At 41.8% G+C, this 24,857-nt stretch overlaps 2 protein-coding genes and 1 long non-coding RNA gene across 7 annotated transcripts in view; 1 reads left to right on the top strand and 2 right to left on the bottom strand.

Moving 5' to 3' along the window:
• Positions 1–3,260: 3,260 nt before the first annotated feature.
• SNN (stannin) lies at positions 3,261–14,552 on the top strand. Its single transcript, XM_075767906.1, has 2 exons — positions 3,261–3,328; positions 7,681–14,552. The coding sequence occupies exon 2, from the start codon at positions 7,763–7,765 to the stop codon at positions 8,024–8,026; it is 264 nt and encodes an 87-aa protein (XP_075624021.1). The 5' UTR covers positions 3,261–3,328; positions 7,681–7,762; the 3' UTR covers positions 8,027–14,552.
• TXNDC11 (thioredoxin domain containing 11) overlaps positions 9,972–24,857 on the bottom strand; it is a 34,144-nt gene continuing 19,258 nt past the window's right edge. For 3 of the 5 annotated variants that reach the window (XM_075767901.1, XM_075767902.1, XM_075767905.1), the window contains 5 exons: positions 23,343–24,126; positions 20,559–20,704; positions 19,221–19,330; positions 17,235–17,315; positions 9,972–11,189 (listed from right to left, as the gene is read on the bottom strand). In XM_075767901.1, the coding sequence (XP_075624016.1) occupies positions 10,562–11,189; positions 17,235–17,315; positions 19,221–19,330; positions 20,559–20,704; positions 23,343–24,126 (1,749 nt within the window). In that variant the 3' untranslated portion in view covers positions 9,972–10,561. The remainder of the gene's footprint in view (positions 11,190–17,234; positions 17,316–19,220; positions 19,331–20,558; positions 20,705–23,342; positions 24,127–24,857) is intronic. The other 2 variants (XM_075767903.1, XM_075767904.1) reach the window with 1 other exon arrangement.
• LOC142604030 (uncharacterized) lies at positions 21,056–23,229 on the bottom strand. Its single transcript, XR_012837931.1, has 2 exons — positions 22,805–23,229; positions 21,056–22,618 (listed from the first exon to the last, which is right to left on the bottom strand). It is a non-coding gene; the product is annotated as an uncharacterized LOC142604030 (long non-coding RNA).

Below are 24,857 nucleotides of genomic sequence, written 5' to 3'. Positions count from 1 at the left end.
CGTATATAACGGTTTAAAATGTTGAATGCTGCGATATGAAAACATCAAAGCAAGAGGGCATACTTTAAAAGATGGTATAAAATTCAGAAAATTGTTACATCTAGGTTATGAATATTGGGGATAAAAATCTCAGTGATAAATCTGTAATTTTTTTATTTCTAGGAAGAGAAGACTCTCTCTCATACTAGCACGTCGCACGTTCACCGTTGTACGTTACTTGCGCACAGCTAAGGAGCAATAGTCAATAAATGAGAGGAAACTCCGTTTTTCATCCCTAGCGCAGCTGAAGAGCACATTACTTGAGTGCTTTAACTGACTCCGCCAGTATGCTTCAGAAACTCCCGGTAAAGCATAAAGCGGGTTCTCGCTGCTCCCCAGCTGTGAGGATCAGAGGTCGCTATGGCCTTGCTCCTGCTATAAGCCTTAGGCGTTAACTGGGGACAGGCGAGGGTGACAAAGCAAGAGCAGCTTTTCAGCAGTTCTGAAGGATTAACAGCCCTGTACTTTCTCCACAAGCAGACTGGAAATTTCCCATACTTTTAAGCTCCGCGCAGGTCAAGCAGCCCGTTTGCAAAGATAAGAAACTGATGTGAACGAACCTGCTCTGTTCTCTGTGCAATTTATTAAATGTGAGTTACAAAATCACTATAAAAAGTTTCTCAAAGGCAAAAAGTGTTCAAATTATGCCAAAAGAGATTGCCGGTCTTAAGGCTGTGCGATTACTGGATGGCTTTTACGAGTCAGCTCTGTCATAATTGCATTCGTCCTTTTTGTACAAAAGGGCGTGACCCTTCTCAGTGAAGTGGATTAGGACGCTCATATACGGCGGACTCTACATCCACGGTTACGTAAGTAAAACAGGCATCTCCATAGAGATTCCAGTATCTAATTGGGATTTAGACGTCTTATTAAAGTACTGGCCCAAAGGCTACCTCTGCATCTGCTCACTTGAAAGAAAGAAAAGTAACTGCCATGGCCAATATTGCTTTGACAGACAATCCAGACCATTAGGTACTAACAGGGAAAGTAACCTAGTGTCAGTGCTTGGTCTTCCGCTTACCTTCTGAACTTTTAAGGACTTTATCGTCTCTTCTGTGGTGGCTGTTGCATAAAGACAATAGAAAGTGATGCTGTGCTACGCTCATTAGATCCAAAGCCTAAATAAAACATTAATTTGACGCTAAACATTGACTTTTCTAGAGTGTTCTTAATTGGCTGTGGAATCTCAGGTATTCTGTGCCACTATGCATTTCAGATTAAACAAAACTGTGAGATGGTATGCTTAGGGCTGTCTGTACTATGAGACAGCTTCTCTGCTAATGCTGCAGACTGGCTAGGTAGGATTTGGGAGCAGTCCGGAGTTACCTCTCATCTTAGGAAGGCCTCCTGAGACACCGATATGCGTGAGTGGGGCTGTACAGCTTCCAGGCAAAAGATGGGTCAGGTCTGTATGGCTTTGAGAGCGAGCAGGGGAGGTGAGGCATCTGTCTGGGTACTGGGCCATATTGAGCTTTTTGCTGAATGGGAATGGGAAGGGGAGGGACAGCCAGTGGCTGTCGGTGCTCGCCAAGCACTACGGCAGCTCTAGGGGTGGCCTTGGTGGCAACAGTGACCTTGCCGTATTGCTGCACGGGAGTCGAGAAGGGGCTTCTGGCGGGGGGTCAGGGCAGTAGCTGAGGGGTTTTACCCCCGCCGAGGCCAGACGGGGGAGCGCTGGCACCCTCCGTGCCTTCGCGGCGCTGGCTGCGGGGCTGCCCAGCGCGGGCGGCGTCTTTCCGCACGAGCGCTGCTCCCTCACGCCGTCGCCTCGCCGCCGGGCAGGGCTGAGGACTGAAGCGGCCGAGTGCGGCGGCGGGAAGGGGCTCGCCCATCAGTTCAGCTTCGCCTTCCTCGGGCCCCGCTCCGGGACTGAGCTGCCCCCCACCGCCGCTATCAGGGAAAGGGACAAGAGGGGAGGGCCGAACCACCGCCCCCGCCCCGCCCGTCAGCTGTTGCTGGCCTGGCCCTGCGCGCCGGGCGCCGATTGGCCGCCGCGCGGCACCGCCCGGCCGCCGCTATAAGCCGGCGCGGGCGGGGAAAGAGCTGTCGCGCCCGCGGTGGCGTCGGTGAGTGCGCCTGCGGGACGGTGAGCGCCTGGGATCGGGTGGGGGATGCGGGCTGCGGCATGATCGATCCCGGCACTAGTGCGGTGGGGAGGGGGTGGGAAGGCTCGGCTGGGTGCCGTGCGAGGCCCGAGAGCTCGGGTGAGGGGCGGGTCCGCTGGGCTGTGAGCCGGGGCGGGGGTCGGCGAGGCGGGCCGCGTCTCGGGGAGCGTCCCGCGCTGGGGCAGGGGCTGGAGCCTCTGGAGCAGCGGAGAGGCCGCCTGTGCTTCCCCGCCACCCCGGACCGGAGCCGCCCCTTCCCTGCTGACGCCGCGGCGGAGCCCCTCTTTGTGTCTGCGGCGGCTTGGCGGGAGGGGTCCGCGCCCGGGCGGCGTTGGGCTCCGCTCCGACCCTGCCTCGCTGCCGAGCGGTGGTGGGGCGCCCCGCAGGCCTCGCGCCGGCCCCGAAGGGGTAAATCGGGGCTCCCCCGGCGGGGCCCGGCCCGGGCGGCGGCTCTGCCCCGTTCTCCCGAGCGGCCCGTGCCGCCTCGCCGCCCGCCGGGGGCTCGGCCCCCTTCTCCCGGCGCGGTTGCAGCCGGCGCGGTTGCAGCTGTCGCTGCCGTGCTGCAGTCACAAGGCGCGATGCCTCACGGCTTGTCAGCCCCGGTTCGGGGCTCCTCTCGACCAAAAAGACGCTCGTCTCCGCTCACTGAGCCCCGCAGAGCTTAGTGCGAGGAGTTAGGTATGCGCTACAGAGTAAGTCCAAACTGACCGTTGACAGTCCAGGGAGTACATGGTAATGTGAGTTGCTCGAAATGAATCTTGTGCCTTCCTCTGAGCATCTGCAGTGAGCTGTCCTGTCTCGTGCTCTTTGTTTTTCTGACGTGAATGCAGGTGTAGCTGCCTGTCGGTAGATGTTGCTTTTGAAGAGACCCGAAGAATTTGGAACAACTTGTAAGACTCTTGCCTTGATTAGCAGGTAGGCAAAACGGTATCAGATCCTTTTTCCCTGACTGCCACGTACCAGAAGCCAACGGTTAGATGTTGTTACGTAACTCTGGCAAGCCAAGAGCAAAAGGTACGCAGGCGGAGGATCTAGAGACAATGCGATCCCTTTCTGCAGGGGAGGACTGACGAAGAAGACTTGCCAGACGAGATGCAAAACCAGCGTCATCTTCGTTTTTTCTAATAAGCTGATTCTGAAACTCTGAGGACTCCTAGCCTGAGCTCTTGAGCTACTTGGTCCAGGTACGTCATAGACTTTTGAGGTACTTGCAGTCTGAAGACTCGAGCAGAGTATAAAACCTGCTTGAATATGAGAAATGCATGGGTGCTATCTAGCTGCTGTTAGACAAAGCTGTTAAAAAAAAAAAAAACAAACCTAAACCACACATTTTGAGAACTTCCTTGAATGCGTAAATAGAAAGTTTGTTTTTGTCAGCAAACTTAATGTTGCTGTCTCAGCAATTTTCCTAATAACGTCAAGAATTAAGCTATGCCACGGGACATACACAGTGTGTTATTTCCGATAACCGAATATCAGAAGTGACCCCGTTACCTTACCGGGACAGATCTCTCCTTAGAGCTTCACGTGGATGCGATGCTGACAAATACAAATGTAGAGCATGACAGATGCTTTGCCAGCCACGCAGTTGCCTCTGAAGCAAATGTGGTCTCAACACTTGAAACTTGCTTCTGGTTCTGCATAAACGGGCTGACTTGCCTGACGGGCAGCTACAGCAGAAACCTGCTCCACTTGCTACGCTACTGAGGTCTGACTGCTGAAACTGGGCCGCTGTGTCTGGGAGACTTCCTAGACTGTTGCTCTCCCCTTTCCTCATCTCACTGTCTTCTGTAAAATAGTGACTTCTGTGTGGCTTAGCTTGGTATAAAGCTTTAAAAGCAATTCTTGATTAAACGTAAGGTACTGCTACACCTCACGCAGAAAATAACTGCTGTTCCGGGCAATGCTGTTAGGTATCGGGTTTTGTTCTAGTGCTTCTCAGGGTTGCTTGAATGTTAAGCTGTCGGAAGACTGTAACTAAGTAGCCACAGAAAAGCCTTTTTTTAGCTGCCTTCCCTGCTCTTTTATTCCTCGTCATAAGTATAATAAGGGGTGGGAGAAGCTTGCCATTGAAGGCTTCTGCGATGCAGCCCCCCTCCCCCCCCTTTCTAAAATAGCCTCTGGCCAAGCTCCAGTTTGTGCGAGGTACCTTGGCTTTATCTGAAAGAGGTGGTGTTAACTGGAATTGATTAGGAGTAACAGTGATCCCGCTTTTTCATTTTTTTGGAAGCGGTGAAGCCTGGGCGCTCCTATATTGTAAAGGCCTAACTTTCTACATGTGGGTAGCGCAGATGCTGTACACGCTTGTCTGCCGACAGCAGAATTTTGGCTCTGATTTCCCGAGAGGGTTTTCCCCCTCATCTTCCAGTGGCAAAAAGGATGCTCTTATGATGAGTATGCAGCATTCCTCAAAAGTAATCTTACGGGCACAGACAGGAAAAAGCATTTTTCACAATTAATAGCATGTAGTGCAAGCTGCTATTGCTCTGTCTCTAGAAGGTCTTAACGTGGAGGCTTTTTAACTAAGCAGTCAGCGCTAGATTTTTTTTTAAATTTTTTAAGGTAAAGGTCACTCTGGTAGTTTTATTCTCATTTCCTTTCCCCTGCCCCATTCAACTTACTTACTTTAAGTGAAATACTGTAATAGAAAGTATACCTCCCACTTTTCTTCCCCCCCTCCAACAAACCAAAACCCAACGACTTCATACTTGCACCTTAAATGTAAGTCCTCGTGCTTGAGGACCTTTGTATACTCGTGTGAACTACGCTAGATTTGCTTTTTGAGGACTCTTCCTATAGCTTTGGCTTCTGTGGTAGCAGTATTTCTTTTGAGAAATATGCCTGCAGGCATTAACGGTAGCGAACTGAGCAGCAGAATGCCTATACTAATGAAAAACTTGGTTTAGAAACTAACGCCGGCCTTGCGTTGAATTTGTCCCCTAGCAGCCTTCTGCAATTTACGTCTGTCTTTTACTTAGCTAGCCTCTGAACTGGATAATAAAACTTCACAAATTACATTCTGAGTAGAACCTGGTATTATGCAAAAAAAAGAAACAAAGCAGTTATTTACAAAAAATGGCTTATAGCCGGTGTTTTCACTGTTTGATTGCTGTAAGAACCGAGCTAGGCTATTCGCGGTTCCCACCAGCGAATTGACTAACCTTGCCAATGAGTAAGTACGCTTAAATGCTTGCTTTGATGGCAAGCGTGGTAGAAAGGGATATAGCACCAGAAGTGTCACTGAGTATACAGGGATGGTGTTAGCAATCCCTGTGAAGATCAGGAATATACAGCTTTTAGTATCTTACAGTAAAAGTGATAAGTCAGTGTTGCTTCTGGTATCCTAAGGGGCTTTCTTAGCTCTGGTGTGCTTTAATGGAAAAGTGAGTCTGAAAGCTAGTTGTAATTGCCTTTAAATAACTTTAAGCGGATCTACAGAACGCGGTATTTCTCCCATCAGGAAGCGGACCCTGAAGATGGCTTATTCTTGATTTCAGTCAGTTGCTGGTGGAAAAAGTAGTGACGTTGAAGTTCTGGGTCTAGAAAACAACACGGAAACCAAAGGCCCCTCTGATAGTTCTTATTAGCATAGTTACAACATGCAAATCCACCGTGCTAAGGATAGAATTAAGGCGGCGGGAGAGCTTTGCCTCTAGAGGCGTACGGTGACCTAAAGCCAGAAAAATAGCGGCATGAGCTAGCAACAGTGCCGTAGCTTTTGGTGCCACAACACCGCAGGTGTTTGAAACAAAACTACCCAAAGCTAATAAAATAACAGCGCTGCCATCCCAGTTACTATCGTGCACCATTAACTACCTGTTTGTACTATTGTAAATCTGTATAGATGCTTAATACCTGCCTTTATATAGAGTACTGGCTCCAGACTCCGTGAGTGGGAAGGAGACGAAGATATGCCTGCAGAAGGAATGACTTCTACACTTTATCTCATTGAGCAGTGGAGTTGAAGTGCTCCCTCAAAAATCAAGTGACCTTGATTTTTTATCTTGTTGTCCTTTTCCTACGATGTGAATGTCCGCTGAATGTCCGTGGAATAATCTTTCCAGAGATACATAGGTTTGTTTTCTCCTAGAGCTCTCAGTGTTAACTACGGTATGGCGCAAAGATGTGACGAGCTTTCCGAACAGATGCGTGAAAGGGCTTCTTGATGCAGCCCTCTGTGCCTAGAGAAAGGGAATTTACTGGGCAGTACATCCAGGGGAAGTTGTGCTCTTTTCTGTCCCAGAGTTCAAACCGATCCTTTAAATTTTTAATCAAATCAAAAAGCATTCAGAATTGTAAAGGTAAAAACCTGTGGATTTGGCTGAGAAAGATCTTTAAGAGCAATCTGTAAGCGGCTGCGTCGCGCTCAGATTTGGACTGGAAATTGTTTTGTAAGGGTCAGTCGGTCTTGTGCATCCTGGGGGGTCCTAGCGTTGAATCTCTTAACGCTTTCCACTTTGCCATATCAAAGCAAAACCACTTGAGACACGGGAGAGCTGAACCCAGCTGGAAGTAACTTTCTAGTGTCAACAGAGCGAGCGTTCACGTGTAACATCCCGCCTCAAGGACAGGTCCCGAAACTTTGTGTCACCTGCTCACAGAGCGACTGCAAGGTTTTTCTCGCTGCCTGCTGAGAAATGAGACTGATGGGAGACTTGGGTCTGATCTTCCTATAGTTTAACATCTGTTCCAATTTCAGCTGCGGTCCTAACACATGACCTTGCTCTTGTGGTTTGAAAGCGGCTAAGTGGAGCAGGAGCTTAAAGTAATGATCTTCCCCTGGTATTTTGTTAGTCTTCAATAGCTCTAGCTCTACCCGCTTCTTATGAAAAATGCGTATAAAGCAACATTTCGGTTTTTATCAGATCAATGAACAACTGATTAATTACCATGTAGTCAACCCTTCTAAACAGACTAGTGTTACAGACAGGCTTACAGTAATGCTTTAGCACGGCAATTGCCTTTACAATCAATCAGCTTACCCATCCTGGAACTGCATGTAAGAAGGATGCTTGTAAATTAAACTTTTTAAAAAGGGCCAGACTTCTGACTCAAATGTACTGTTTATGTAGGAAAACTAAAGGTAACTGAATTGCTACCATGTCATGGCTTTGAAAGCTCGCCCGTTATTGACCATTTGTATTAAATCAGCTTAAATCTCTCTCTATACCAAATCACATAACTTCCGTATAGTCTATTGATATGTCTGTGTCTTGTCTCATCTTCGGTCTCCTAGTAAAAATTGTAACCTCTTAGCAGGCTGACCGTGCGCTACCCTCACAAGCGTGCTGAGAGGTGAAGTAAGTTTAGCTTTCATTTGCTTTAGTTTGCTGTAGAAACGTGCATCTTCAAAGGCAATTTGAAGTAATAGCTTAAAATGAGTAAGCACCGTAGGAGCGCGAGAAGCTCAAAGCACTGAATGCGAGAGTCGTGTGCCATCATGAAGGGTATCAACTGTGAATATTATGTTGCTGAATGTGGTAAAGCTGCACAACTTCCTAATAAGGTGTCTATTATTTTTTTTCTTCCACTGCAGGAGTTGGAAGATGCGATAAGCCTGATAGGCTTGCAGACAGAAGAATCTCCTTAAGCGAGTTGGTCAATCTGAAAAATTGACCATGTCTATTACGGATCACAGCCCCACCACTGGAGTGGTGACTGTTATTGTTATTTTGATTGCTATTGCAGCTCTTGGTGCCTTGATACTGGGGTGCTGGTGTTACCTGCGTCTGCAGAGGATCGGCCAGTCTGAAGATGAGGAAAGCATTGTGGGTGAAGGAGAAACCAAAGAGCCCTTTCTTCTGGTGCAGTACTCTGCTAAAGGACCTTGTGTGGAGAGGAAAACTAAGCTAACCCCAAATGGCACAGAAGTACACAGCTAACTTGGAGTAATGCGTGTATACGGACTATGCTTATGAGGTGTGTAACCAGCTGAAGAATCTTTATACTGTGAAGAACCCGGTCACGTGCACGCTACTCATCAGAAAGCACCCTGATGAGGATTAAATAACCTTTGTTTGCAATTGCATGCACTGAGAAGTTGCACTTTGCACTGACTGCGTATCCCAATTCCTCTACGACAAGAGCCGACTCACCTGCCGTAATGTCCGTTGCTGGCAATGGACACGGGGATGTATTGGCGTTAAGTGACCGCTAGTGTTTTTTGTTACCTGAATGTTTAGCCGAGCCTATTTTGATGGAGGTACTACTGTAATGTGAACTACTTTACAACTGTGAACTGTAAATAGGCTGCCAGAAGCTTTTTGCTTTGTGTTCCACGGCATATAGGAATAATATGATGCAACTGTACGTAACGTATGACGGGACTCCTGAACCGCAACTGAAGATGGCATTCCAGACCTTCCACCCAAATCTGCGGTTAAAGCTTGTTTCCGCTACTAGCTTGAGTGCGCAGTCACAAAGTCAGAACTCCTACTCTTAACAGTTTATTGGACTGAAGCAGAATACTTTTTTTTTTTTAAGAAAGTATAAGCCTTCAGTAACATGTTGAGGGAGGTAACACAGGAGCTACAAGACAGGAAGTAAGTGACTTCCTTCAGTTGCAGCTAGGTTAAGCTTTTGGCTGCCAGAAGTGAGTGCTCTAACCATGTGGCTACTGCAAGGAAACTGCCATTTTGAGGGATTCCAACCTGGGAGCTAATGATGGATAATGAACCCTCAGGGATGGTCCAGAAGGTTTCCAGGAGTCTGAAATGGTAGCAGAGCGGGCTTTTCTTTCTGTAGGTCTGCACGCTGAAACGGCAGAAGCGGTTACTTATTACAACTGGCAGAAGTGCAACTAGTAGGAATATTTCCTAGAACCCCGGTTTGTGTACTTAGCAATTAGGATCTATGTTAACAGCCTGCAGTAAAAAGGCATTTTAGTCTACAGAGGAACAGTCAGCTGTAGAATTCAGTTAACATATCTTGTAGACAACTCTCCCGATTTAAGTGTAGTACTACGAGATAAGTTTTGGTCCTTGCTACGCAAACAAATGTTGATATGGGGAAGTGAAATTGCTGGTCAGTTTGTAGAAGATTTTAGCTAGCAATGGGGAAGTCCTTCCAAATAAGGACTTCCCTTCCATTTCCTGTTCTGTACTATGGTTCAGCTATAGTAACTGCAAAAAAAAAAAGTGATAAATGGGGAGTTCTGGACCTCAAAGGTTTGGGAGCGGGAGAAGGGGCAGAAAGGGGAGGAGAAGGAACACCGCTGAGCCACCAATGGCAGCTTAGCTATTCTAAAACTCTTAGGGTAGGCACACCTGCTTTGAGGCACGTACATAGCTTCCTTTGCCAACTGAAATTTTTTAACACTTAATGGCCTAGGAGGAAAAAAAAGCTACCGTAAATCTCTTCCCTGAGATAAGTTACGAATAACCAAGTCCAAGTTCTTCAGCTGTATAGGAAGCATTAGACTTGCTGCTTGTACCTGTACATATGGAATAACAAGTAACATAGGCCTAGCAAGCTTGCTTGAGAATTGTAACTCTATTTGAGACAATAATGGCCTAGACAAAGTGTCTTGTTCCTTTCTTCTACAATAAGATGTTGACTTGCATTTTTAGTGCTAATTTGCCTTTTTTTTTTTTTTTATTGAAGGCTATGATTTGAAGCAAAATTAATGCTGTCTGTCAGTAGCAAAAAGCTCCTTCTGTTGTCTCTTGAGGGCGGTATGGGGTGCAGCTGATAGAGGGTTGTTCTCTCCCTGGCACATACTTTTTTTTTTTTGTTAAGATACTAGTCTCATGAGACTTGCACGTAGAGCCAGACCCATACGCTTAAACTGCTGTATTCTAGACCCCTTACAAATCAAGGAGAACAAGATTAATTCGGTAAGACTTTCTTTAGTTTTCAGTAGAGAACAGTTCGCGTGTGGCTCTTCCTCGTTTCAAGACAGTCAGATAACTGCTATACAAAAGCGATACAAAGTGCTGACATTCCAGAACAGCATAGTTGTAGCAAGATGACTTTCTCTCCATTCAAGTTTTACCGATTACACAGATGAAGCGTCTCTACTTTAACTCCGCAAAGAGAATACAGTGTGAAGGGCAAACTTCAGAAATTATGGAAAGGTAAAAAATCAAAGGTCTAATTTCTCTTCTAGCAGTTTTAAGAGAAAGCCAGTGAAAAATGCCTGGTCCTTAGTAAGAAGTGCTTTACACTGCTGCCCCTAAACATCAGTATCTTTAATTTAAATGGATAGGTGTTTGCAAGTTAGTGCAATAGTAAAGTGCAGAAAGTGTTTTCCATTCTTCTCTGTGGGTATCTAATAAGTTGTTCAAGCATACAAAAATATTCCATTTGATTTTTCTTTTTCTAGATCACATGGGGGAAGGTCTTTATTTACAATGTATTTCAATAAAATTTGCAAAAATACCTACCCAATACTGCATCATGGGACTTCGTGTAAGCAATTATTCTGTCCTGTTTCTACTACTGTGCTCTGTCTCTATAGCATCAATATTATCGATTTTTTTTTCCTCTAACAGGGCAGTAGCTGTCAAAACTGATATATCATTATCTTCAGCGAGCGGTTGTTCTGGCTGAAGGGATTCTTTCATTTCATCTTTGCTCTGCAGCTTTCCTTCCCTCGATGCCACCAGGATTCTCAGTAAAGTATTCTCTTTAAGGAGGTTTTCTGATGCATCAGCTAGTTCTTGAAGCTTTTCAGCCATTTCTAGTAATTCTTGATTCTTCTGGTCATATGTGGCCTGTAACTGCTCACTGTGGAGCTGCAGAGTCTTGTGCTGCTTTTCCAGTGTGTGTTTTTGCTGTTGTAGTCTCTGTTCCTCTCTCCTAGCTTCAGAAAGCTGTGCTTCAAGCTGGTCATGGGCCTGATGAAGGGCACTGATTTCTGATCTTAACTTCTGAATTTCTCTCTCCAAGTGAGAGATGTGTCCTTGCTGTAGAACTGTCTCTTCATGTAGGCATTCTTTGGTACAGGGCTCTGATGAAGAAAGACTTGAGTGATGTAAAATAAACTTAAGGAGATTAGGTAGGTTAACTGAAAAGTCTTCAGGGAACTTCACGCTTTGTTCCTTCCTGGAAAGACATAACAAGTTAATATAAAACGTTCACAAAGATAAGCCATGATAATTTTATCTAAGTGTCTGGTGGTCACCTCCAGCTCGATATCCTGGGGTTTTTAATCAAGAATAGCTAATGTAGCAGCTAAGAGAAACCTGAACTCATGTAATAAAGACAGAGCGCGCAGTATTTTCCTCTGATGAACCCTTTTACCTGTATTCCTGTCTAGGTGCTATAAGCATCTCTGCACCGGACTGATACTTGTCTGAGAGCAAAATTCTCTGTCAAATTTCACGAAACATATTTTACCCTTAAAAAAAGTATCCCAATTATGGGCTTGAAGTACGTATGGTAGCATCACTGTTAGGCAGGTGTGATCAGAGCATGCATTTGCTAACAAGTCGAAGGAGAGCACTTACGTGTTCCTAATTTGACATACATTGTTAGAAGTTAGGTCCAGATGTATAAAGCTATCTGAGGGGAAACAACTATTTTGAGCCTCTATATGTTATCCTGGAAGAAGTAGCTTAATGTGTTCCAATGTCAGAAGGGTACTGAGGGAGCAGAAAAGTACTGTTTGCTTTTAATCAGTAAGCAGTCACTTTTAGTCAGGAGCAAGGCCCTTTTGCTGTCAAAAACCCCAAATCTTGTTACTTGTTCCTCTTACTACTTTTGTCTTTATGCCACTGAGGTGATCAAGGAAGAAAGCCAAACAAGTTTGCCAGTGTTTTGTTTTGTGGTTGGTTTGGGGTTTTTTTTTCTTTTTTTGGAAGCTCATTATATAGCTGTGAATACTAACCCCACCATATGAAGAGGCAGGACCACGGCCTTCTGCAACAGCCTAAACTGTTACTCTTAACCAGACAAAAGAGTCCAAGCTACTTGAAGACCAACAGGTACCAAATTGCTTCCTGGAGACTACAAACCACCAAAAGATACCCACAACCTCCAGCTGTGTGAAATGTTAAAATTAGTGCCCTTTTTGGACCACACGCATACTTCTGTCACAAAACATAGGAGGCTGAACTGTCCTCTGAGGACTAGACGGGAACTAACCCTTCACCTTAAAATATTCCAAAGCAAGAAAGCCAGAATCAAATATAACGCCTCATGCCCCAAAGTTTTGCGCTGCTACTCTTCTGCAGCACACGCCACGTGACGTGATGTTTCTGAATTGCTTACGCCGTGCATCTGGAACAGCGGCATTACTCAGTTACCTGTTACAGTTGCCTCAAAAATGCTTTCTGTGCAATCCTACTCATTAGGATATGGGATATAAATAGATGCTAATTTCATTTACTCAGAACTACTTACTGTATTTCAGGTAGAAGACAGATACCATACTTTACTTTATCAATAATTCAAGAATTTCAGCCAGATGAGGCTCCCGTTCATTAACATTAAGCTAATGCTAGAAACGTAAGCAATGTGATTTTTGTTCCCCTGCAGACTTCTGGTGATCAACCAAGTTACTCTTGTAATTACCATCGGCAGTTTCTCAGGTGACAATCAGCTCACATCGAAGTTTAATGATTCGCAACACTATTTAGGCCAAAAATAGTCTACGCTAACGCAAAACTGACTTACTTATCGTAAAGCGGTAATATTTTACTATGTCATCCTCCGTTCTCATTGATCAAAAACACAGCAGGCATCAGAAAAGCTAAAAGGCTATTTAAAACAAGAGGCAAACCAATGTATTAACAGCACGTGGTGGAAAGAGACTGAGAACAGAGTTAATTTGCAAAAATTGTCTCATGAGGCAAATGCATAAGGAGCTGCACGGAAAGCCTCAATATGAGGCACCTTTATATCCAAAATCAATACACGACTACTCTAGAAGTGCTACTGATACTACAAATACTATAAAAACCTAAATCTTCTGGATTACCTAGTTGCAGCAAAATGTAAAACACACTGGAGAGAAAACAATGACTACAGGTAAGGTACCTTTATGAATCCAACTGGAACATTACCAAACCAATCTTACTAAGTCTTACTAAAACTATTAAGTCAAGTCTGTCACTCCAGAGACAGACTAGAGCTGCTTTTATCAAATAGGCAAGGCAAAAATAAGTATCTGTGAAAAGAAACAGGGAACACCGGACATTGTAGTAACAACACAAGGAGGATGGTACATATTAGAGGAAGTTTCAGTTACCATAAATTGTTTTACTGCTCTAAAACCTGCTTAAGCTATTCTGTAAAATATTTGGAGAAAAACCTTTATCATCATGTTATACATGATGATCGCTCTGTCCTCTAGAAGGCACGGTTTTGCGAATGAGATCCTTGTTCAAAAGCGGGAGGGGAAAGTAAGTCACCTGACTGTGTCCAAATTGTATGTTGGGGCTCATTAACTAGAATAGCGGTCTTAAAACTGTAGCCACAACAGTATTTGGAAATCAGCTTCTAACTTTTTCCAGCCCCAAAATTAATCACATTAGTATTCCAATAGTTGTTAATATGGTTAGATCTAGTAGATCTTCAGCTTATGCCACCTGACCTAACGGAGTAGAAGACAAGGAGCATATTACTACACCTACAAATATTTGTCTCAACCGTCAACAGCAGCTCGCAAAACACGCGTGGCTCATGTCAACTAAAATTGAGACTACTCATCTTTAAACCAGCAGGTCCTCTGCCTCTAGCAAGCCAGCCAGAACTAATGGACTGTGCAAATGAGAGATAAACTGTCTGAATGCTGGAAAATGTGCAAAACTGACATCAAGTGGAATTTGCAAAACTTGACAGGTAACTGGACTGAGCTTTTGGCACTGAAGACTGCAGCTTTTGCTAAGCAGCAGATGAAAGTAACACTGCTCTGCTGTAGACAGGTACACACCTTGGAACTACTCTAGCTGAGTCCCTGCTCAACTAACCTAGGGAACGGAGAAGGACCGGACCCGAGCTGGAGTAATGTGGCAGAGGGAGCCTGATCTGAAGCCAATTTGCAAGGCTTATGTCACCAAGTCAGGGAGATGATGAATTGGAAGTTGAGGTGACTCAGAACTGATATAAATAAAACTATTTCTGTAGTCAGTTATAACATGAATTTAGAATTGCAAACCTTAAGGTGCAGGTTTAAAGATTTCTGGTAGGTAACGCTGCACAGTACCAATAGCCTGAATTGCGATAGAGTTCCTGAGGGAGAAGGGTGGGAATCAACATTTTTATTTTACGCCGCAGAGAGGCAGGTATATATTATTGCGCTTGTTTTCATTTCCTTTCTATAGAAATAGTAGTTGTGTAAGATTGAGTATTAATCTTTTTTTAAAAAGAAAAAGAAAACTCAATGTGTATCAAGTCTAATGCATAGGGCATACATGTAACACCCAAACCATATCTGAAACAATAAATGGAGCACTTTCAAAAGCCTGTGGCTCTCTTGCATCTAGCGTTTGAGTCTTGTTCCTCAGCCCACGAGAGGCCGAATGCACTTGTGCCGTGTGTACTGGTACAAAGCAGAAGTGACACACAGGTTTGATGCTGGATTCCAGAATTTCTGCCTGCTGCAGAGTAAGAGTAGGAGTCAGGACCCGTGTATGCCATTCCAGGTCCCTTCCCAGTCCTAAATGTACTCTCCTGCCCTTTTACGTCCCTAACTTTAGAGTTACTTTTTTTCTTGACCCATTCTTTGTGCCTTTCTCTATCCCACTCTCCTTTGTCTTGCCTTTTTTTTTTGTTCACCCATTCGTGAATCAGTTCCCTTCCTCCAACTCCGCTTTCTTTCATCGTCCCAATCCTAGGTGTCTCCCTGAAACTGTACTTCCCTGTCCTACGCTCATTTCTTGGCTCTTTCTCAATGTATATAGTTTCGCTTCAACAGCACGCGCACCATGTTTTACTGGTACATCTCCTTTGGATATTTTCCTCTGTAGGTGTTAAACTGCTACTGAGGCTTCACTTGTGTTCTGTTTTAAGGAAACAATGCCAACAACTCCGCTGCTACTTTTCTCCTGTGAGAAATCCAGCACTTGTTACCAAGTCAGAATGAAAACCAAACCATTTTGGCAACACACACAAATTCCCATGATACAATTCTATAGCATCTGCAAAAGCTGTGCTTTGTAATTTTTTTTTTTTAAATTAGTGCTAAAAAAAATTAGTCGATAGCATTAAGGACACTAATGACAATTAAAGCATCTGCGCTATTGCAACAAAATGGTTTTTTTGCCTTGGAAAAAAATGTGTTTATGCCCAAGTGAAATAACAAACTAGTAAGTATTGCTTTAAGAAAGAAAAAAAAAAAGCTATTTCAATAACCACAGTGTTAGTTTACACAAGAAGCTCTTACATGAAATAACTTTACTTTTGAGCGTGGCTTTCACTTGGAGACTGTATCGCACCATTTGAAATCTTCATAATTTGAAAAAAAAAAATTTAAAAAAATCTTATGTTTAAGAAACACTGCAGTAGAACAGCTCAATAAAACCCTCCAAGTATTTACAATAGGTTTTCCAGTTTTTCTAGCCATGCAACACGACAGTCTCCCAATAACTGTTACGCAATTTCCAAACAATTTTGAGAATGTTTTCAATTTAAGTACATTTTCTTACCGTTTCATACTTATGCTTCTTCAACTACCTTTTTTCACTCCATCCCATATTCTCTTTCAACTTGATTATAACATTCGTAACAGTTGTTTGGGGGGGGGTGGGGGGGGTTGTTTCACATTCTTTCACGGCAACACACTGATGTCACCAAACAAGACTTATGATGTCACAAAAGCAGGAAAAACAAAATAATTCTATATTCTGATTTTATCAAGAATGAAAATGCCTCTTATTTAACGTACATTTTATACATTGAAATTTTTTTTAATGTGAAACTTCTTTCAATATAAAAGGGCACACAGAGGACATACAAATGAAGGATAGAACAGAAGAAAATGTAACCCTTATTTTTATGAAATCAGAACAAGCTATGACCTCTCTCTCTCTATATATATACTGCCATTCCTATACTGTATAAAATCCCAGATTTTGCTTTAGGTATTAGCATCTCCTTTAGCAACCTTATAAAGGCCAAAAGTATTTCAAGTCACTTTTCTCTGCCGCTGTTAAACTAGTTCTTAGCCGATGGAACACGTCCGTGGTTTATGCGGATCGCCAGAGAATCCGATATCCAAAATACAGGTGCAGCTAGACAGACGTACATCCCCCCCAAAGCCAAACGTCGTAACAACGTGAGAAACGCGACCTGAAAGAATTTCGGTTTGAGCAATGAACACGCCAGAGTCGGTCTGATTACGTTACTTTCATTCTACCACACAGGAGCGAGGGAGAAGTAAAAATTCGCAGGTTAGGAACACTGTAATATTTCCAGAGGACGCATAAGCCCTCCTTTAGTTCTCAGATGTTTTTAATCATTTTTTTAAGACAAATTTTTTAGTTTAAAAACATGTAACAATCTATCTCCTCTCCCTTTGTAACGTCAGGATTGTTAGTTTTTGTTCTCATAAACGAGACTAAGCTTGGGCTGGATTATTTACTCTTCATCTGTGCTTATTTTTTGTTTTTCTTCATTAAAAATATAGCAAGCAAATCCTTGCATTTTACTGCAAGAATCCATTACGATATTCTTTGAGATCGCTCTTAGTTTATCCAATTAGAAGCAATTAGATACAAGTTGCACTACATCTGTGTTGCACCACCATCTCCATCATTTCTCCCCCTCTTCCCCCTCCCGTAGTCACTCATGAATTTATTTGGGACATGCCAAAATAATAATTTTGAATACAACCAAATAAGGAAAATCAACTGAATAAGGTTAGTAATGTTGCTGTTCATAAATAAAGATTTACAAACAATTAAATAATTACATTTATAGAGAACATTCATTATCTGCAGACCGTCAGCTATGCATGTCTGTCAGGTGTGTTTTGGTTGTTGTTTGGTTGTTGATGTTTTTTCTAAATTAGAGTATGTATCAAGTAAAAATGCATATATGGAAATTAATTACTGTTTGGCTTTTTTCTCTACTAGAACTGTAACCGGGTAATTATTACAACTTAATAAAATGAAAGTTAAAAACCCACAGGGAAAAGAATTACATTACCTCTGATGAGGAAAAAATAAAATGGTTGGGAGACGGTCTGTCATAAATTCCCATGGAAGGTCATTTTGAGTGATATCAATTCTGTTAAGAAAAGACACACTGATCAAGAGAACTGGCAGATGAACAACCTCTACTGTCTCGTAAAGTGCCATTTTGGGGATTGGGAAGAAGGAAACGCGGGTATCTGTGAAAGTAAGTCCAAACGTGTTACGTCACAAAATACGTTGTGCATATGAGTCGGCAGAATTAATTACCAATAGTCGAGATGATGAATCTCGGTTTAACCAACATCTGTGGGGTGTCTGGTTTTATGTTTTTTCCTGGAAAAACACGTACAGTACTCCAGCTGCTCTCGCTCAGCAATTAAATTGCACAGTCGCTCATTACGTACACATCTTCATTGTGTACACACCCTCCTTCTCTGAAACAGACCTTCCCAGCAGTTTCAACGCAAGACTGAAGTCTTTTCTATTCATTAATTTGCTCCTCAACTCGACCTCTATGAATATTGTCCCCTCGAGTAGTTTTACGAGTAAATTACTTTTCTTCTTTGAAGGACAAGCATGTTCTGAAAGGCACAATTTTTTCTAAAGCTCTACGTAGGAAGGAACACAAGATTTTGTGAATGAAACGCTTGTTCAATTGCTTGTTACGTTTTTCTCTGTGTTTTTAGGTTTTCTTCGATTACAAATAAAATTCTTATCAATTAAGGTTTAAGAGCAGCATTACGCCTGTGGGAGTAAAGCCACAATTATAAACAGGTGATAACTCCAGATTTTTAACTGAATTTTTTACAGTACATCTCATGCTGCCTGCTCGCATAAGATCAGTCAGAATGAAACAAGAATGCAGATGTTCTAAGTATTGACGTATTCTCAAATACACAAACGAGAATGTTTAGGTTGCACTGAAACATTAAAAACCCTGGAAACGCCAAACAAAATAATGTATTTTATCTATATATAAAATTATATTTTAATATACCTATAAATATATATTATACACATGGAGATACATATAAAAATTTATGTATGTCTATAAACTGATTTTGGCTGGGATAGAATTTATTTTCTTCATAGTAACTTGTATGGTGCTGTGTTTTAGATTTGTGATGAAAATAGTATTGATAACACAGGAATGCTTTGGTTATTGCTGAACAACACTTCCACAGTATCAAGGCCCCCTCTGCTTCTCACTCTGCCGACAGAGCGGATGCACTGGGGGCGGGGGGATGGGACACAACCAGGCAGATGACCTGAACTAAACCAAAGAGCTATTCCATACCGTATAACATTATGCTTAGCAATAAAGAGAAAAGAGGGGGCTTTAGGGGGATTAGCCCTCTTTTACTTGGGAACCATCTGGGCATCGGTCTACCTACAGGAGGTGGCGAGCGATTGCCTTTGCATCGCTCGTTTTGCTTTCTTCTCTCTCCTTCCGCTTATCCTTCAATTATTAAACAATTGTGTTTTGTCTTATCTTGACATCCAAGTTTGATTCTTCCTTTCTTCTTCCCCCATCCCACCGGGGATGGAGGGGTGAAGTCAGTGAGCGGCTGTGTGATGCTCAGCTGCCCACCAGGGTTAACCCATTAACCCACAACAATATGTATTTTGCCTATCTCAAACAATTTCTCAAATACAGTACTACAGGATATAATTATTTGCTACAAATTATCAGAGAGGATAAAATATTACTTTCTGCTGCTGTTCTATTGATTCACTTCCTGAAATTAGGAAGCTTCACGGTTAATTGCACTGTTACAAAATTCATTTTAATTAAACTGCATAACCACCGCAGTGAGACTGAAAACCACCAAGATTATGAAGAGGAAAACAAAGTAATACATTCCAAGAAAAATGAAGCTGATGACATTCACATCTACTGTAACAAGATTGTAGAGAGGAAAAAAGTAATTATTTTCTAGGCTGATGGCCTCAATGAACTTACATTATTCTAAAGAGATGAAATTAGCATCTTTTTTACCTTGCCACAGTGAAATTATCCGGAGGCAAAAGCCGAGCAAGTTGAATAAAGACGTGATTGAGAGAGGCACAGAATCCACACCACTGTGCATAATAGAGCAGCAAGACATTCTGGAAAATGAAATGGAGAAGAGTTTGATTATCTATTGCAGTTAATCTGCAGTTAAGGAGGACTAGTCTTCACAACATCGAAAACTTGGAACACCTAAATGTGAAAGGAAACTATGTACTAATGTTAGTAAACTTTATTATAATCTATTTACTGATGCCCTCTTGTGTACTCAGTTAACACACAAAAACTCTCGAGGAACTCTCTTTCCATAAAGAGAAAGACAACATTAACAAGATTATTTAGATTAGGATCATTCCCTTTAAGTGAAAATGCACCAAACTTTACTACACTTCCCAAGATTCTTTTGCAATCTTAAATTCCTGTGCATCTAACGGTAACTCTGTACTTCATGGGGGGTGGGGAGGAAATTATGTCACCTTTAACTAGGCAAAGCAGGAGTTAGGGCTGCTGGGAACCAAGTACTAGAGATGCATACATTCACTGCAGATCTCCAAGACAACGGATATTAATCTCTACTATCGCATCTTTAAGAAATCAAAGTAATTTAACTACTGTTCAGGATGACATCTTATGTAAAGCAATTTCATGGCATGCCATTAGAAAGCTTTTACCTGCGAGAGTTTGGGGGGGGGGGGCGGGGTTGCCGTGTGTTTTCAAATAATCCCTTATGTTTAAAATGTTCTTTTTCTTTTTTTTTTTTTTCCTCTCATCACACCTACTTCGCAATAATTTTTAACCTTTTTGAAAATAAGTTTTTAAAAAATGAAATATATAGAGAAAAAAAGTTTTGGTATATTTATTTCCTTTGAGGTATGAAACACAGAAATTAGAGTATTCTTCAATGTTACCTCAAACCCCATGTATTAAGGTTTGTGGCCCTGCTACAGTGGAAGAAAGGAAAAGGAAAAAATTAAGTCATGGACACTTTAAAAAAAAAAAAAAAAAAATCTGTATTTTGAACACAGGAAAAAAACCTCACCTCCTCCACCTCACAAAAAAGCCAAAAAACCAACCCCCAAAAACCCAACGAACCTGTCAGGGAATCAGGTGCACTGACTTTTTGATTCTTTTAACACCAGAAGAAGATCTTTTACAGATTTACTTAAGATCATACTATTCCGAATTGTCTTTAAAAAAAAAAAAAATTTGAATCGTTACAAAATAACATATTTTATGTTACAAATAAGCAAAGCGCATCACCAGGAATGAGACACCCTCCTCAAAAGTCTGAGCAATGATTTGCAAGAAACTTTTTCAGTAACGTACCTTTTCACTCATAAACACGGTATCGTGAAAGGTATTAGTAGTCACTTCAGTGATTACATGCTGTTCATCAAAATGGACTGAAGGGTCATCAACAAGATGCCTTTTCAAGGGACTGTAAAGAATACTGAAATTTTTTATGAAGTTCTCTGAAATGAAATTGATACATAACAAAGTTATTTCACTTATTCACAAATATGTGATTTTGGCAGTTTTTACTTTGGAATTCTGGATAACTTACAGAGAAAATACAAATTCAAACCTGGTTTCATGTAATTAATTTTTGACATTTTGGCATGAACTCTTAAGTAACTACCACTCATGTGAAAACAAGATAAAATTTCACTGTGTTTTTGTTTTGCTCATTGCAGTCTTCTTTTCACTTGCCACACTACTCTCTAATCTTGCTTCTACTCCTATTCAATGTACCATAACAATAATTCTCTTCCCTCCTAATCTAACCACACACCTGCTAAGTCATGAATAGTTTCCTCTCACTATTTTTCACTTTCTACATAGCATCCAACTAGTCGGCCCTTATCTTGAAGGCTCCACTTAATTCCACATTTATTTGCATTTATTCTTTCATTTTTAGTTACTTTCCCTGTAATTCTCCTTCTGCTTTAGACCTTTAAAGACCACGCTATTCCCATCCCAATATGACCGGCCACCTTTTGGTTACCAGTGACCGCCTTCCTCTTGACTCAACTTTCTCCTTAATTTTAAGAAATTTAACAAGTAGCTGGCCAGCGGTAAAAATTTAAAACAAACTCCAAAGTCCTCGACTACCTTCAGCTACACCCCATTCTCTAAATTGCTGCAAGATATCAACTGTATCCTTCAATTTGGACAGAGAAATATTATTCTATGCATTATAAAGTAAGAGTATTCAATAATCAAAAGATATATCAAACACATTAAAAATAATTATTTGATCAAATAGAAACATCTCGTACTGCTATTTCCAGTACAAAAAACAGGCCCAAGTAAAACTGGCACTTTTGTACAAACATACAAAACACAAGATTGCGAGGTTTATCCCTTAAATGCAAACAGCAGTACATTTAATTTTATATTTACTATTCAGCATGTCATTAAATTCTCGCACCACAACAAAATGGTTTTTCTTCTTTCCAGATTTAGATACCTATGCATGATTGAGTAATAGCTGAAAGGAGGGGGCTAATTAAAAGATATACTCCTGAATTTTTATAAACCGTCTATAAAAACTGAAATCTGTTACCGGTATTAAACACAAATCAGTTTCATTATTTTAAAATATCAAAAGTTAGGAGGCTTAAGGAAGTAAAACAAAATTTTTTAAGAACCCACAAAACCCAAACATATATCACAGTGACTCCTTGGCAAAATATGTAGAAGCAAAAATTCTCCACAAGTTCAAATGCCTTGGAATAGAAATATACCGAAAGTTACTCGGCAGACAAACCCTCATCGTGCTCAGGAAATCCTGCAACCCGAAAAAAATTTGAGACGGAAAGTACTGGGAGCAGAAAGGGGAAGGGAATTTCTATCTCCTCACTCTGATCTTAATTTTTCCTAAGCATCCTTTAATGGTCACTGGGCTTTTCATTTGTTTTCCAGAGTGTTTTTCTGGGGGTTTGGGATGGAGACAGGATACAGCGCTGGATAGGATCCTTAGTAAGAACATGGCTATTTGTTCTATATCATGCATGCTTTTGTACTTACAGATTTATGCAAAACCGAAACGTAATTAACGCCGTAAGAATTACATTGATGTACCTTCTTGAGCAATTTATTGTTATACTATGTTCACCTGAATTTGCTTCCGTGTTTACTTACACTGCTAACATCAAAAAAAACCTCTGCATTTTCTGAAGGTGGACTCAGTTTTGCACATCATCATGATAGGTAAATCAATGTGGTTAGGCATGTTGCATCTTACTCAGAAACTTGCAAATAAATGAGAACTGCGATCATCGGGTTGGTTGGGTTTTTTGGCTTCATTTGGCTTTCTCCTCCTCCAATTCAGGCAGGAAGCAAGAGCGTTAACAGATTCAGCCAAAATCACTTCAGAGCTCTACCTTGAAAACTGTCCTGGTCCTGTCAGTACTGTTGATTGTTTTCCCTCTCCCTTGCTGTCCCAGTAAACTGCCCTTATCCCAACCCTCGAGGCTTTGCCGTTGTTTTTCCGTTCTCCTCCCCATCCCGCCGGGGGAAGGGTGAGCGAGCGGCACGCGGCACTTAGCTACCGGCTGGGGCTAAACCACGTCAAAAACGCGTATACTTTTCAAAATAAATTTAAAACAATTTATAAGTTGCTTTCAGAGGACAACAGGAAAAGCTAGTCTCTGCTGCTAAGTGGGCACTATCTCAGGAAATTCTGGGATATTTTAGTACACAGAACAGCCGAGCAAACACCCAACACCACCGTTAATATACAAGCGTCTTCTGTACTATCAAAATGTGAGAGATGCAGAGTAAATTTTTTTCCCCAAGGAAATTAGTTTAGATTTTACCGATTCCTTCAATGCATCAGGCAGTCAAGAATCACATCGTTTGAGTTTCACTTCTTTTAAAGCAAATGACTTTTGGTATATGAAACTTAGCTCTTATGTCATCTAGAACACAATTCTACCGCTTTGTTAACTATTAAATAAATTAGAATAGAATACATTACAATTCACAATGTTGACTATAGTCTCACTTTAAAACCAGTCATATTCAAAATGGGATTAAGTTTTCCATTCATAAGCTTACTGGCAAACAATTTTCTGATTTCAGGCATTTCTACAATGGATACCATACCCAGGGTAGATCCGACAAGTGACTGATTTTGATCCAGGACATAGTGCACTTCTTCTTTCAGGTCAATAATGGTGACAAATTCCTTAAGATGAGTAGATCTTGATGCTCCTAGTCTCTCTGCATATATCCAAAAAAGATTTGAATCCAGTAGATAGAGATTCAAGGTTTTGTTGGTTCTGCAGCTCAGACCAGTAATGTTAGTGCCGCTAGCATGAAGGTCAGGAGTAAAACAATTCCTATCCTCAATGTGAGGAAGAGAATATTGCACGTTATCTTTCTTCCCATGGGAAGAAAATGCTACTTTGGGGGTCTGAAAGATGGTCTTCTCAGAACTAACAAAACTTAAAAAATGCCTGTTTACCGTCCTGCAACATGCAGTGTAATAGCTAAAGGGACTATAGAAACTTAAGAAATTGCTGCATTCTATGGTATTTGATATAACTTGAAAAAAGGTATGTTCCTGGAGGTAGAAAGAGTCCAAAGCTGCTTCTATCTCTAAAAAGTTACACTGTGGCACGTGGACTTTATTTGGTTTGACACCAAGTGTCTGGTTAATGCAAAGCTCACAGACATTGTGAGTTCTAGATATTGAATGCCACTGTGGAAGCACCACTGTGTTACAGCATGGGTACTTGGTTATTGAAAATGTTTCTGCTAATTTCATATGTGCATCTGGTACAGAGGAATCAAAAGCTGGTGAACCAGTGTCTCTGAAGTGTTGAAGATCTGGCTCAGCTGGCTGGCTTTTATTACAGTTGTGGTATTCCAAGGCCACTTTGGTAATCTGAGGCGGGGCGGCGGAGGGAGGGGAAGAAAAAAAAAAAAGCGCAAGATTAACCATACATAGTTCACTCACACGCAGTTACCAGTTGCAGGTTTAACAAAATATATGCAATTAGAGATGGAATTTCAGAAACAGGAAGTTGACCACTCTTCTCCTTTGTTCTCACAAAAAATTATAGGAGGCTCTAACGTGATAACAAACTTAAATTTTCAGATATTTTAGCATGTAAGAATTAAATGTACAGAACCACAAAAAGCCACTTGAAAATTTTTTCAGTCCACCACACTGGTCTCAAGGTCCTCTTTGCATCATATTTATTACAGTGCAGTAACGCTACATTTTAAGGTTAAATCCCACTATGTGAAGCATTAATCAGTAGAGGTTCCTGAATTTCCCTTATCTTCCAGTAAGAGGAGAAAATAAAAGCATTCCCATATGAAAAGAGAATGAAGATTTTTCCTGGTGTAGGTGGTGCACAAATCTTGTAACAATCGCTAACAGTATCGAAGCAATGCTAGTATTCTCCCAGCCACGGACATATAGTTATAATACCACAGGTGTACTTTGCATGTAGTAACATGTGACTTACTGGGAGAAGAAAAAAAGAAAAAAGCCTGCCTCTCAGTGCAAACATTCCTGTGCTGCATCACCATTTTGTTTTTCATAGCCAACGGGAAAGAAGCAGCAAAAAAAAAAAGGCTTGTGTATGGACCGTAGAAGGAATTCCCTTT

Source organism: Balearica regulorum, chromosome 15, assembly GCF_011004875.1.
Source record: "Balearica regulorum gibbericeps isolate bBalReg1 chromosome 15, bBalReg1.pri, whole genome shotgun sequence".
In the NCBI taxonomy this organism is placed as follows: domain Eukaryota; kingdom Metazoa; phylum Chordata; class Aves; order Gruiformes; family Gruidae; genus Balearica; species Balearica regulorum.
Note: the sequence above shows the minus strand (reverse complement) of the source record. Positions and strands in the feature narration are given on the sequence as shown.